This window comes from Bos indicus, chromosome 24 (assembly GCF_029378745.1).
Source record: "Bos indicus isolate NIAB-ARS_2022 breed Sahiwal x Tharparkar chromosome 24, NIAB-ARS_B.indTharparkar_mat_pri_1.0, whole genome shotgun sequence".
NCBI lineage: Eukaryota > Metazoa > Chordata > Mammalia > Artiodactyla > Bovidae > Bos > Bos indicus.
In genome coordinates, this window is record NC_091783.1 from 57695198 (window position 1) to 57710236 (window position 15039).

The following is a 15039-nucleotide window of genomic DNA, read 5'->3' on the forward strand; positions in this document are numbered from 1 at the left end:
TTCCACGGCCTGCTTTCCTCACACGTTTGACGATTCTCGGTTGTCTGCGGATCTTGGCGTCTGTGACTCCCATGGGCTCGTTTGTACCCAGGCTGGTGAGCATCAGGTTGAGGCCCTGGGCGGGGCTTGGTGGGAGGGGCCCGCGGGTAGCCGTCCACCTGTGGCTGCTGCGGGTCCCTCCTGGCCATCTTTAGCTCCTTGCGCTTCCAGACTTAGGGCCGCCTTCCTGCTTTCACCTGCACGAAGAAGGCAGTGACCGGAGAAGCTAGAGGACGCAGAGTTTCACCGTTAATCCCCCTGACAGTTGCCCCAGGGTCTCTCCAGTCCCTTGTATCAACTGACTGCTGAATTTCTGGCACCCAGAGAATATGTCCATCCATACCGCTCTCTCCTGCATGCTTGGAGGCTCTGGTTTGTTTTTCCATCCATCCAACTCGTCCTGTTTCTGTTTGACTGATAATAGTCTTTCCGGGGGACTGTGCTGGCGGTCCAGTGGTTAGGATGTAGTACGATGTTTATAGACACTGGGGAATTGCCCTCTCAAGTTTTACACTAGCTTTTCTGACTTCAGTAGTTATGAGAGTTCAAGTTTTTCCATCCTCAACATTACTGCATGTTATCCATCTTTTAATCTTTGCCGTTATGGAAGGTGAAATATTTTGTATCTTCAATCAGTGAAGTCGAATAGCTCTTCATGTGTTTGTATTTCCTCTTTATGTGGTGCTCATTTGCATTCTCTGTTTTTCCTTATGGTTGTTAAATTTTCATTGGTTTGTAAGAAATCTGTAGAATAGGAGATTTGAGTCCTTGTCTGTGATATGTTACCCCTGTTTTTCTCATTTGAATTATTGCATATCTTATCGAGAAACTTTTCATTTTAACATGGTGCTTTTAAACGTGCCTTCTTTGTGTTTCCTTGAAAAGCTAACAACTGTTTAGGTAGCATTATTTCTTTATGTTAAAAGTAAAGAGTGTTCTCCCTGTAATTGTGAAAGTTACACATAACATTAGAAGGAAAAAAAAATCTATCAACAGCAGAAGGAACATCACTCTCAGTATTTTGACATTTTCCTTTTGGTAGAGAATGTGTATTTTTACACGTGTTGTATTCAGTCACTCAGTCATGTCAGACTCCTCGTGACCACATGGACTGCAGCACACCAGGCTTGCATAATTAACCTCACAATGTAAGTAGACTTTCATAGCCTGTTTTTTTTGTCACTTAAAATTCCCACATGTGATATACAGCATTCCGTTTTTCTCAGAGTACAATGTCTTAATCATTTCAGTCCTGTTCTCATATAAGAAAGAAAAGGTGCAGTGAATATCTGTGCAAGAAATTTTAAGTTGTATTAAGTTCTGTACCTCCCTGGAAATGGAAGTACTGAATTAAAAAAATATCAGGATTTAAATCCTTTGGAACATGTTACCAGTTTGCTTCCCCAAATTGTGGTGCCAGTTGATGCTCCCTCCAGCATAAAAGCTCTGACCTCAATCAGTAGACAAGAGCCCGCCCCACGATCTGGGGGAGAGCATTCAGAAGGAGGCACAGCCAGTGGGTGCAAGAGTCATGCAGACCTGAGTGTTTTCCGAGATTGATAGAGATGGATATGGCCAGTGGGGCTTCGGAAAGGAGTAAGCAGACAGGAGTCGCGGCTCTTGAGGGCTGTGAGGGCCACCGTGAAGAATTTGCATTTTACGCCTAAGATTACAGAAAGCTGGCAGAGAGAGCTGCCAGCCAGCCAGGGCAGTGGCCTGCTGTGACCGCTGTTGCAGGTGAGAGTGGCCCTCCCTCAAGGCCAGTTTGGAGGGTGTTGCGGTAGCCCGTGTTTTGCAAGAGGACAGCTTGAACACCTGGGCGGTAACTAACACCAGGGGATGGCTGGTTTTGTTTTGTTTTGTTTTGGTCACCGAGTCTGTAGGGCCTCCTGATGGACTGGATGTGTGAGGGATACAGAGAACAGAGTCCAGGAAGTTCCAGCTTGAGGAACTGGCCAGCTGGCGACCACTGAGATGTGAGGGTTGGCTGGGAACAGATGTGGAGGCAGAATCAGCAGCTCATGGGTCTCTTCGGCCTCCACGTGGACACTTGAAAGAGATGATGGTAAATGAGAATGGAGCTCCAGAGAGAGCAGGGTTGGATAGGCCTTTGGGAGAGTCATTTGCATTAAGATGGTCTTTACATCAAAGGACTATCGCCGAGAACAAGGTATTTCTTCCATGTGAAAATGTGTCCGGGTTCTTTGAGTGGCTGCCCTGTTCCTTGAGGGAACACAAGAGCTTCGTAACTTGGGCAGCGTGTCTGTGAGCTTGTGAGGTTATAAATGCTTGGAGGGTACCCACCACTGGGTCCTGGCTGATGCCTTGAGCAGCGTAAATGCAGGATATGATGTTTACTGAGCGATGATTAACGATTCAAGAGACCTTTCCCCCTACTTGATGAGACAGTTTTCTTTTTAGATGTTTCGATAAAGTCACTGGTGACTTGATTGCATTAACTGCTGGGAAGCATGGAAATCCCACCTCATCATTTTTTGTAAGGCTTTTTTGGAAGAAAAAGCTAACCCAAGTGAGGAGGATTCGATTTAAGACCTTGTGAGGAAATTCACGACCGTGTTACAGTCACCAAACCTTGCCTGTGTTATGTAAAGATTTCTGCCTGTGTCATGTCATCTTTGTTTGGTTCAATTTATTCCTCCCCCTCCAAGTGTCCCAGTTTCTCTTCTAACTGTGGCTGGATTTGAACAGAACAGACACTTGGTATTTTTTTTCCTCCCCCAGCATGTGGATTCTTCATTTGTTACTCATTCTTTATAAATAAGTGATAGTATATTCTTAGCAATTTTTAAATAATTCTTTTTTTCCTAAGTATAAAGGAAGTAGACATTGGAAAAGATTAAGTATAAAGCAAAATTCACCTGTAATCTGAAGAGCCAGAGAGAGGTTGTTGGTTACAATTTTATTTCCTTCTTCTCCTTGCTGTATTTTTTATATGTATATGGAAACAGTTTATATATTTGGAATAATGCTATAATGTTTAGAATCAAGCTTTTTAACAAATATTTTATGATAAACATTTTTAATGTATTTTTTATTGGAGGATAGTTGCCTTACAGTGGTAAACTTTTGATGAAAACGTGTAATATTATTTTTAGAAGTGTATTTTTCTTTTTTTTTTTTTTTCTTTTTTTTTTTGACCCTCCTCCCTCCCCCCTCCCCATACCATCCCCCTGGGCCGTCCCAGCGCACCAGCCCCAAGCATCCAGCATCGTGCACTGAACCTGGACTGGCATCTCGTTTCATACATGACATTTCACGTGTTTCAATGCCATTCTCCCAAATCTTCCCACCCTCTCCCTCTCCCACAGAGTCCATAAGACTGCTCCATACATCAGTGTCTCTTTTGCTGTCTCGTATACAGGGTTATCATTACCATCTTTCTAAATTCCATATATATGCGTTAGTATACTGTATTTATGTTTTTCCTTCTGGCTTACTTCACTCTGTATAATAGGCTTCAGTTTCATCCACCTCATTAGAACTGATTCAAATGTATTCTTTTTAATGGCTGAGTAATACTCCATTGTGTATATGTACCACAGCTTTCTTATCCATTCATCTGCTGATGGACATCTAGGTTGCTTCCATGTCCTGGCTATTATAAACAGTGCTGCGATGAACATTGGGGTACACGTGTCTCTTTCGCTTCTGGTTTCCTCAGTGTGTATGCCAAGCAGTGGGATTGCTGGATCATAAGGCAGTTCTATTTCCAGTTTTTTAAGGAATCTCCACACTGTTCTCCATAGTGGCTGTACTAGTTTGCATTCCCACCAACAGTGTAAGAGGGTGTGTTCACACTGGCTTTTAAGGGGAAAAAAAAATCTCTCTGATCTTGGTGATTGACAAATCTTGCTAAGATTAAAACCAAAAGCAAGTAAAATAGAAACACCAAAAAGTCTTTGGAATGCTACCCTGAAGTTCCAATTTTCTGTTCTTAGTAAGATTTTGTTTTGAAGGAAGTCAGCTTCCATACTTTTAAAAAATTCCTTTTGTTCATATGAACTTATTTAGTTACTTTTTACGTATGAAGTGGCATTGCTTGGTCATGTCCGACTCTTTGCCATCCCATGGACTGTAGCCTGCCAGGCTCCTCTGTCCATGGGATTTTCCAGGCAAGAATACTGGAGTGGGTTGCCATTTCAAGTTCATCCAGGTTTTCCCATACAGAGTATATATCAAAAGTATTACTAGGAGCCATATGAAGGTTGTGCATTTAATTGTGTAAATAATAGAGAATTAAAGAATTGCCATGAAGTTTTTAATATATTTAAAATTTAAATATAGAGGAATAAACCCCAAAGACAGAAGCAGCAAAGCAGCATTTCCTCTTGGCAGACTTCTGGTCGACCCACACCTGCTCCTTCACAGGTGTGCCTCCTGCAGCCTCCTCTCGCCAGTAGGGACTCTGGGGAATTCCAAGGAAGGCTACTGTTTCTTCCACCCCCTTTGCTAACTGCATGCTGCTAACATTGTGAAACTCATGTATCCGTCTTAAGGCACCAGCACCTTCCTCTTCACCCAGTCCAGGGAGGCCTGAATTTGCTCAGCACACTCCTTTTCCAGTGTTACATAGCCCTTGACTCTGGTGTCTCTGGGCTCTGGGACCCCTCCTTTCCTCTCTAATCACTCCTTCTGTTGTGCTAGCTTCTCCAGGACAGTCACCCTCTTTTCTTACAGTTTTTTTTTTTTTTTTTTTTTTTGACCTTGGAAATCTCATAACGACTGCTATTCCCTTGGTAGAGACTGACTCAGGTGCTTTAAAAGTGTATACCTGTAAATATGTACAATTTCTAAATTGGGCTATGTCATGTATAGTTTTATAGCTTACATTTTTAAACATTATATGGTGAGTGTTTTCCCATGTTTTAAAATATTCCTTGAGCATGTGAGCCTGCAGAAAGCTGTGATTTATTTTCTCTATGATTGGACATTAAGGTTGCTCAGTTTTTTGTTTATTTTTGTAATGAACTTCTTGATCCTCAACTTACACACCTGATTGTTTCCTTGGAAAAGATTCCTTGGATTGGAATCAAGTCAGAGGGTATGGGTGTTTAGCCCTCTGGATTGTCAACAGGCTCTTTCTTTCCTTCTCAGGGGTATCTCCTTCTTTAGGCTTTCTTCGCCTTTTATTTACTTTATTGCAGCAGATTCTAGCGTGTTTCCTTGTTTTCAGCATCAGTGACTAGGCTGATCTGCGCTACCGCTGACCACAGTGACCTTGGAAGCTGCAGCACGTCTTTGGTGCTGTGTCTGTACGCCTTGAGGCGCTCCAATTACATCCACCCAACCAGCCTCCTCACCCCTTCCCGGACCCTCCGACTTGCAGGAGGAACCTTTGAGTTTTGTGCCTGCTGGGGCCACTCAGTTTATGGTCTTCTCTTTCCTGAGACGTCTTTGACTCATCTCTGCTCTGTTTCTGCTCTCCTGTGGCCCCAGACTTGGATATTCCTGACTCCCTGTCTGATCTCTCCACCCTATGACCCTATGACCTACTTCTGTTTTGCAACAGACCCTCAGGTGGGGAAATTGCTACTCAGTGCCTTCCCTCTGCCTTGATCCTGGCTCATCTCCCACAGCATCAGTTCTTTTTTCTTCTGTATCTCCTCAAAAGCTACTTCCCCCTGCTTCTCCAGTGCCACCAACTTCTTTGCTCTGCATGGAATTCTGTCCTTTGATTTATTTAAAAAATATTTTGGCCACACCGCTGGGCACGTGGAATCTTATTTCCTCAACCACGGATAGCCCCTTGGATGGGAAGCATAGCGTCCTGACCACTGGACCTCCAAGGAAGTCCTAGTTCTGTCCTTTTAAGCTGGAGGTTCTCAACTAGGGATGTTTTTTGCCTCCCAGGGGACACTTGGCCATCTCTGGAGCTGTTTTTGGCTCTCACACCTGGGGAGAACTTTTGTCTAGTGGTAGAGGGCAAGGATGCTGTTAAACACCCTACAACACACAGGGTAGCGTTCCACGACAGAGAATGACCTGACCCCAAATGGTGCTGGAGCCCAGGTTAAGAAAGCCTGTAGACTTAGTCCCTGACCTCAGCCATACTCCACCCGTCATCCAGTGTCTGTATCTTCGTCTCTTTACTGCAGCTGCTCCAGGGACCAGCAGGTTTTCTTTGTGAGATTGGAGAGATTTGATCATTTCAGGCCATCATTTACTAGTGTAGCAGGAGCAGGGCTGGTAACTACTGGATTAGGACTGTGTGTCGGGGTTGAATCTGCTTTAGCATTTAGTTCTGAGATCCTGGTGGTCTTCTGCTTGGGTCCTAATCTTCTTCTCTAGACCGAGGGACTTGAACTAAGAAGACCTCTAGCGTTTCCCCCACTGTTAGCAGTTCTTAGCTGAGTGCTAAGACCGTCACTTGTGAGGTTTGGATGCACTCTTAGCGGAGGTTGGGCAGAAGCTGATTTTCAGCTGGGGGTAAGATGTGGATCGAGACCCCTTGCTCAGTCAGCCTGACTGTGAATGGAGGTGGCAGAAGTGGGCTTGGCGAGGTTTGTAGGCATTTTACCCTCTTCTGCCAGGACAAGGTTTTTCTCATGCGTTTTTTTCAAGGCAGAACCTCAATGGACAAGGAGGGAGTAAACACTCAAAGGAAGAATTTGGGAGAGAATGGCTGTTAATCAGAAATCTGAATTCTGTCTTCATTTTTTGGTATTAATACTTGGAATGAAATCATCATTTAACTAGAATATTAGTTTGCTCAGGCTGCCATAAGAAAGTGCCATAGACTGAGTGGCTTAAACAACAGAAATTCCTTGTCTCACCATTCCAGCGGCTAAAAGCCTGAGCTCAGAGTGTCAGCAGGCCAGTTTCCCCTGAGGTCTCTCCCCTTGGCTTGTGGACGGCCACCCTGTCTCCTCCCTTCCCTTCACATTGTCTTCCTGCTGTGCCTGTCCGTCCAAATTTCCTCTTAGAAGGGCGTCAGTCACGCTGGATCAGCAACTTCTTGCTAGCTCCGTTGTCTTTTCACAGCTCTGACCCCAAACAGTCACTTTCGGAGGAACCGGGGTTAGGGCTTTAACATTAGCATTTGGGGAGGGAATGCGACTCAGCCTGTAACAGTTGGATAATATTTCATCCAAGGGAGTTTAGGTGCCTTTTGTCTTTAAGCCATCAGGCAAATAGTTACTCAGCTCATTTCGGTATAATTTCATGTAGTATGTTGTGTTTTTTTGTTTTTTTTTTTTAACCTTCCAGTCATTGTGTGAATGTGAAACAGCTTTAATTTTTTTGAACTTTTTATTTTGTCCCGGGGAATAGCTGATTAACCATGGTCTAATAGTTTCAGATGAACAGTGAAGGGACTCCGCCGCACACACATGTATCCATTCTTCACAAACCCCTCTCTCATCCTCTCTGTTCCGTGTGCTATACAGTAGGTCCTTGTTGGTTATCCATTTTAAATATAGCAGCATGTCCCTGTCCATCCCGAACTCCCTAACTATCCCTTACCCCCCAGCAGCCGTGAGTTTGTTCTCTAAATGTGTCTTTTTCTGTAAAACAGCTTAATTTTACAATTGTAGCTACCATTAAGAAGATGGAATTCCTGCTGTTTAGCATTTGTGTGTCCTCACATGCTCAGTACTGAAAATCTGGGGGCTATTTCTCTTCTTGTTTAGAAAGCAGAAGGTGCTGCCTGTCAGTGCCTCTCTGAGGGTGTTTGGGGCCAGGGCTTCTGGGAGTAACCCAGTCCTCCTGCAAGCCTTCAGCGATCCTCCCAGCCACTAGAGGGCACCGGCTCCCTTGGTGACCAGTTCTGTTGACCCAGCACCTGTGGGAAACGTGAAGGTCTAGGCTATAGTTTCTCAGCTGACATACCAGGAACATTTGAGTTCACGTGGAAGGCTAGCTTTTTGCTACAAGTGGGGGCACTTCCTGTCGTAGCTGCCCCCTGCTGGGGTTGTTGATGTGCTTCAAGCAAGAGCAAAGAGGTGTAATTGGGTGCCAGTCACAAGCCAAAGTAAGAAATGGCAGCCCACTCCAGTATCCTTGCCTGGAAAATGCCAAGGGCAGACAAGCCTGGTGGGCTCTACAGTCCATGGGGCCTCAAAGAGTGAGACGTGACTGAGCACACGAGCCCAGGGAAGAGCTCAGTGAAGGGTGGGCAGGTGGGTGAACTGTGCCTGCCGCTTACACAGCATGCAGTGCTGGAGAGCACCCAGCTGGGCTGTGCCGGCCCCACTCACTGCCCTGACCTATATCGAGGGGCACCCCGTGAGTTCCCCCAAAATGGGCTTGCACACCAGGGATGGTCGGCCTGAAGAGCGAGGGTCTGTCTCACATGACACCAGCCCGTCAGTTCTGTTTGGTGCTGTAGTTCGTGTCACGTGTGTGTTAGCTGCTCAGTCGTGTCCAGCTCTTTGCGACCCCACGAACTGTAGCCCGCCAGGCTCCTCTGTCCATGGGATTCTCCAGGCAGGAAGACTGGAGTGGGCTACCATTTCCCTCTCCAGGGGTCTTCCTGACCCAGGAATTGAACCCAGGCCTGCTGCATTGCAGGGAGATTCTTTGCCCTCTGAGCCTCCAGGGAAGCTCCGTAGTCTGTGTCATAGCTGTGTTTACTCTGGCCTTCTCACCACGTCAAGACTTGGTTAAGCTCTCTGGGGGAGACCCACAGATTGCGCTGTCAGCCCGCCTCATATGATGGGGCTTCCCACACAGAAACTGAGTAGACGCAAAGTTCACTGTAAAAAGGTGAAGGACAGGGACTTCCCTGGTGGTGCGGTGGCTAAGACTCCATGCTTCCAATGCAGGCAGTGTGGGTTCAATCCCTGGTCAGGGAACTAAGATCCCCCATGCTGTGCAGCATGGCAGAAAAGTAAAACTAAAATTTAAAAAAGAAAATGTTTTAAAAAACACAATGGTGAGGGACAGACCTGTATGCCTGTCTGCTCAGAAAACTTGGATACGGCTTTAAATGAGCAGGCAGCCCAGCCCAGGTTACAGTTATTCACAGAACCGTGTGTTCGCTGGCTATTGCCCATCCTGTTTGGTGAGCCCTGCGTTGTCTCCCTACCCACTGAGGACTGCCAGTGGGGGCAGCGATGCTGCTGGTAGCTTCACGTTGTGGAACCGAGTGGCTGCTTATGCTAATTGCTGAGCTGGGTGGAGTTACTTAATCCTTACGGTAGGGGTGGAGTTGACTCGACTCCTTTTCCACCAACAAGCATTTCTGTCTAGCTGTCATTGAAGTGAATCATCAGTATAAGTAGCCAGCTTGGGGCATTCTTCCTCAGTTGTGTTAAAAACTTGCCCATGGTCCCCAAGGATCGGCAGAGGTGTGAGGACAAGGGGACCTGAGGCTGGGAGCCCAGGGCTCGTTGAGGCGGACTCCCAACTGGGTGACTGCAGCGACAGCCCCACCAGACGCTTGCTGGCAGGAGAGATGGCTTGTTTTCATGAACCTTGAGGACAATTATAGGTAAGAACAAAGACACCACTGTCTGCTTTTACTATGCGAGTGCGTAGCATCCGCTGTTGGCACGGAGTTTGCGCTTGATATAGTACTTTTTACAACAGTAGTTCCAGCATCAAGATTTCCCTTTGTAAATTATTGTGTGTGCTTTTCAGAGTTCCTTGTAGTTGATCAGTTTTGTTCTATGTCTGCATAGACAGAATGATGGCAAAAAACGAAACTTGAATTGTGGGCTGAATAGTCCTGATTCTCTGCTCTTGGCTTTCTTATCTCTGTTTTGGCTGTTTAGAAAACTGTACATTTTTTATTCCGAAGATGAGAACACAATGGATACCCATATTTTTTTTCCTCGGGAAATAATGGAAAGTGTCGATCATTGGAGTTCTGTGAATGTTCTCTGATTTAGAAATCACTGGTTGGGGAGGAAACAGTTATGTTTTTCTTCCTGTTGTGTTTTGGATCTGTGTTTTCTCTGAGTATTTCTGGTTTAGGAAACTCACTGGGAAGAGGGAGCCACTGCACTTGGCCTCAGATGAAATAACATCTCAGGTCGTAAAATGGCTTGCTTAGGAAATGATTTATGGTTTATACCTGAAGTTTTGGTTGGTAATGATAGAAATCTTTCTTCTCACTAGTATTTAACTTACATGACTTATCTTTTTTTTTTTTTCCATGACTTATCTTAATGCATTTATTATTATTATTCTTGTTATTATTGGTTGGAGAGAGCAAACAGTTAAGCCTGGAACATACTCAGCTAGTTTTTCCTTGAGGTTTTGTTATCATTTTCCCACTACCACTGCTCATACGTACGGATGTGTATTATGATTAACACGTGAGTTTTGTTTCTTTACTGTCTCGTTTGATGATGATTCATAAACTGTTAGCCAGCTCGTGTATGTCGGTATGTGGCTTAAATGAATTGGAGTGCAGGTTGCACCTTTTTATTAACGAGCCAGGTAACTTTCAAAAAAGTGTACCTAATATTAAAAGTTGTTTAAGATGATAAAAAGGTACCAGCAAATGAAATAGCCAAGCCAGTAGCCAAAGCTGAGTTATTGTTTAGTTCACATTGTGAAGTATGATGTTTATATATGTTTGAGTTAGACGGTGCCCATCAAAAAAAAAAAAGCAAAGAACTGAAACTGTGAGAGGGAATTTAAAGAACTTGTGTAGTGGTGCCTCCCCCATCCCCTTTAAATATTTGTGAGGAGGAAAAGGTGAACTTTCATTCCCATGGGAATTTGAGAAAGACGATGGTGAAATTAAGAAGAGAGAAAAAGGAAATGCTTTCTCTTTGGACCAGAGAAAAGCAGGGGGAATGATTCTCATGTACAGTGTTTTTTTGTGTTTTGTTTTAAAGGTGGTTTTGTTTTATATTTTTTGGAGTCTTGTACTGCAACTAAATGTTGAGTTTTTTCTTTTCTATTTTTGTTTTTTATTTTTATTTTTTAATTGAAAGATAATTGCTTTATAGAATTTTGTTGTTTTCTGTCAAACCTTACATGAAGCAGCCATAGGTCTACATATATACCTATGTTAAAAAACACTGTTAGGACATTCTTTTATTACCATGGAGTATAATGAAAAGATATCAAACGAAGGCAGGAGCAGAATGGTAGGGCTTTGCTACTTGAGGAATGTGAGAATTTTATTCTAAAGTGGTTTGTTTGGTGGGTGTGGGGAGCCCTGTGTCCTTACTGACAGTATCTTAGAGGCGGTTGATAAGACTTTGGGTTATGGCGGTTGCCCTGGGGTGGGAGGGATGTTTTGTGTTTCTGAATTTTTTCCAGACAGTGTTTGTACCTCGGAGGGCTTTTCCAAATCGATTTCCAGGTGAAGTCACTCCCCTCACCTGGGCGGAAGCCTGTTCCTCCCTGTGGTTGCTTTCCTCATGGGTGTTGAGTTAGCGGTGATTTCACGCGCTGCCCACATCCAGGACTTCTGGTTCTCCAGGTGGACTGGTCTCTCGCCTCGGATCCCAGGGGCTCCTGAGGTCATTCACCTCCGGGGTGATGCCTGAAGCCCAGCTTCTCAGGTGTTTTCAGTGGCTCCAAATTCCGCAGAGGGTCAGTTGACACACCCGTGGCCCGTGTGTGTGCCCTCTAGCGTGGCCTGGCTTTCTCAGCGTCCAGTGTGGGTGTGGGTCGCAGGCGCCATCACACCCGCCGGCCAGGACTCGGGGATCAGGCCTGTCTGACCGAGCCCCCGCACTGCCCGCCTGGAGTCAAAGACAGCTTCGTTTCTGAGGCCCGAGGTCTAGATCTTAGAGAAACTGCTTCCTGCTTTAGTGTTGTCACCAAAACCGTCACGAGATCTTCCCAGGTAAACCACCAGCTGGACCCTCAGCTGAGACCAACGTGAGCCGCGTACTCATCTTACAAGCAGTTACTGGGGAAAAGGGAAAATTCCAGCTCCCCGTCGACATCAGCCCAGAAGACAACTCCTGGAAAACAGAGGCGTCCGTGGAAATGTTTGGAATGGCACGTGGACGTGTGATGGGGCATCTCCTCCCAGAGGCAGTTAGCGGTTGTCGCTCCAGACTAAGTGGCAACTCAGAGAGGATAGATTCTAGTAGGGTAACTGGGGTTGAATAGAAACACATTTAAAAATCACCACTTGCAGTGATGTAAGCTGTCCTGCTCGCTTCACTGTTACTCATCCACCCACTGTGGGTGACAGGATCACATGTGATTATAAAGTGCCTCTGACTCAGGCCAGTGACTGGAAACCTCGTCACATTACAGAGGGCATCTGGTCACAGATTCCGGAGCAGAGGTCAGGAGTGGCCCTGGGGCTGGGACCTTTGGGAACGTTTTCCAGGGCAGGGATTTGACTTGAACGTGCGGCTCAATTAACAGGTTTGGCGAGTTGATTTTTGGCCAAGATCTGCCATGCTGTGTAGACAAGCTTGAGACTCAAGAAAGTCTCCAGCTTTGTTAGAGGAAAGAGTGTGGTGGGCTCTAAGGAATTTTAATGTCTCCCACCTTTTCTTTCTTGCCCCGTTGTGTTGAGGTTTTCAAGGGCATGATTGCATGTGAGGTTCATGCGTGGTATGTCTGAAGGACACTGACCTGTCTGGTAATACATTTGTGTGGCTATCTTAACTCATCGACAAGGCTATTGAGTATCCTTGTTCATTCCTTTAAAATAATTTGTTGTCTTCTTATTTGAGTCTGTCCCTAACCAAATATTTACTAAGTATCTTTGTGCTGGAGACCTCTTTTTCACTTACACTTCCCAGTTTTTATGGAGCTCAGATTCTTTTTAAAAGGCTGACTGTTTCTTCCCCTGTCTCATTCTTGTTTTCACTGGGTTGATTTTCTTAAATACAAACTTTAGCTGCCCTTAAGCATGGAGCTGAGTGGGGATGGCCATCAAAGACAATTAACATTTAATTGATTGGTGAGAGTAAGCAGACTGGGAAAAATATGTTTCCCGATTTCATTTGCCAGTTAAGAATTTTTTTTCAATTCTTTGTTCATTCACAGGGAGTCCACACAGTGATTTTTCCCTGTGTATGCGTGCACATGTGTGCCAGAGGAGCCCTGTTTCTGAAGGAAATAAAGAATTTAACGGCTAGGATGATTACATCAGCTAAAAAGTATGCCTGTCAGAGAGACAGAGAATGAGAGTGAGACCGAAACGGGGCCCAGTCACTTCCGGGGACCCGCAGACCCCAGGAGATGAGGCATCACCCGCTGCAGGGATGTTACAGGGAAAATGAGATTTGGAGCATGACACAGCACAGAAAGCTTTGATGACGAAGCCAACATCTTAGTTAGGCAATAAGCCGCTTAAGGCTGAGACCCACAGTCAACGGTGAGACTCAGAGGCGCTCTGGCGGGTGGGGTGCCTCCTGCCCCTCCCTGGCCCAGAGCTGCAGACCTCCTGCACTTGCCCAGCCTAGGTGTCCCCTGCGTCATCCTGAGGTCGCCCTCTTGCTGTGCTCTGTATCTGGCTTGGCTGCTGCTTTTTTAGGGGAGGGGAGAAGTGTGGGCAGAGAACGAAAGAAAAAGCAGTTGGTGAGTTCCGGGTGAAGAGCGTGCCAGTAAGTCTCTTAAGTGGCTTCCCCGTCTTGAGGTGAAGCTCAGTTATTTATTCAACAAGTGTGCACAGAGCCCCTGGGGGGCCACTCAGGAGCTGGGTGCTGGGGAGGCCCGGGGCAGCAGGAGGGGCCAGGTGTGTGCTGGTACCTGGGCTGTGGGCCACTCGGCATCCGAAGGGAGCTCCAGCCAACAGTCACCAAGGGAACGTGTCAGTGTGATAACCAAGCAAGGGAATAACAATGGCGTGGCCGGACAGGCCTTTCTTTTTTTTCCTCTGTCGCTGTCTCACGAGGCAGCTTCTAGCATTTTCCAGTACAACTGTCTTTTGGTTCATTTGGAAGTTGTGGCCGACACTGGAATAGTGGTCAGAAAACCTGCTTTAAAAAGGCTCTACCAACTCCTCCCCATAGAAGGCTGCAGGTTATTGTGCTCAGAAGGGACAATGCTGCCATTTATCTTCTAGACCAGAATGCAAAGATGTTTCCTGGAAAAAAATATTTCCACTCACCTAGCATGCTTATCTTTTCTTGCCAATGTTGGAAGCCAGGGACAGGTACATCTATGGAGTAGTCCAGAATGGATGAGTTATTCCACCCTCTCAGACTTGTGGCAGCCTGGGTACAGAGACAGAGGGTCAACCTCGTGGCTGCACTGCTGACATGACACAAGTTTTGTTGTTTGCCAAGTGGAGCCCTGTTGAGTGACGTCCAACACTGAACTCTCATTTTTAAGTCAGAATTTATTTTACCATTTTATAGAACCAAGCCTTGTAAACTACTGCTATTTTGAAAGTACAGGATTGGAAAGCCCCCCTTACCATTTGGTGAGGTTCAGTTCAGTTCAGTTCATTTGCTCAGTTGTGTCCAACTCTTTGTGACCCCACAGACTGCAGCAAGCCAAGCCTCCCTGTCCATCACCAACTCCCAGAGTTTACTCAAACTCATGTCCATTGAGTCAGTGATGCCATCCAACCATCTCATCCTCTGTCATTCCCTTCTCCTCCTGCCCTCAATCTTTCCCAGCATCAGGGTCTTTTCAAATGAGTCAGCTCTTCAGATCAGGTGGCCAAAGTATTGGAGTTTCAGTTTCAACATCAGTCCTTCCAATGAACACCCAGGACTGATCTCCTTTAGAATGGACTGGTTGGATCTCCTTGCAGTCCAAGGGACTCTTAAGAGTCTTCTCCCACACCACAATTCAAAAGCATCAGTTCTTCAGCGCTCAGCTTTCTTTATAGTCCAACTCTCACATCCATACATGACCACTGGAAAAACCATAGCTTTGACTAGATGGACCTTTGTTGGCAAAGTAATGTCTCTGCTTTTGAATATGCTATCTAGGTTGGTCATAGCTTTCCTTCCAAGGAGTAAGCGTCTGTTAATTTCATGGCTGCAGTCACCATCTGCAGTGATTTTAGAGCCCAGAAAAATAAAGTCAGTCACTGTTTCCCCATCTATTTCCCATGAAGTGATGGGACCAGATGCCATGATCTTCGTTTTCTGAATG

At 45.6% G+C, this 15039-nt stretch overlaps 1 protein-coding gene across 5 annotated transcripts in view; it reads left to right on the forward strand.

The window, feature by feature from the left end:
* Positions 1-15039, forward strand: part of NEDD4L (NEDD4 like E3 ubiquitin protein ligase) — a 380847-nt gene that overhangs the window by 171588 nt on the left and 194220 nt on the right. The window contains exon 1 of one of the 5 annotated variants that reach the window (XM_070778581.1): positions 9148-9490. The exons of the other annotated variants lie outside the window; for them this stretch is intronic. Within the exon in view, the coding sequence (XP_070634682.1) occupies positions 9468-9490 (23 nt within the window). The 5' untranslated portion in view covers positions 9148-9467. Of the gene's footprint in view, positions 1-9147; positions 9491-15039 lie in introns of those variants that run through there. 5 annotated transcript variants of the gene reach the window in all.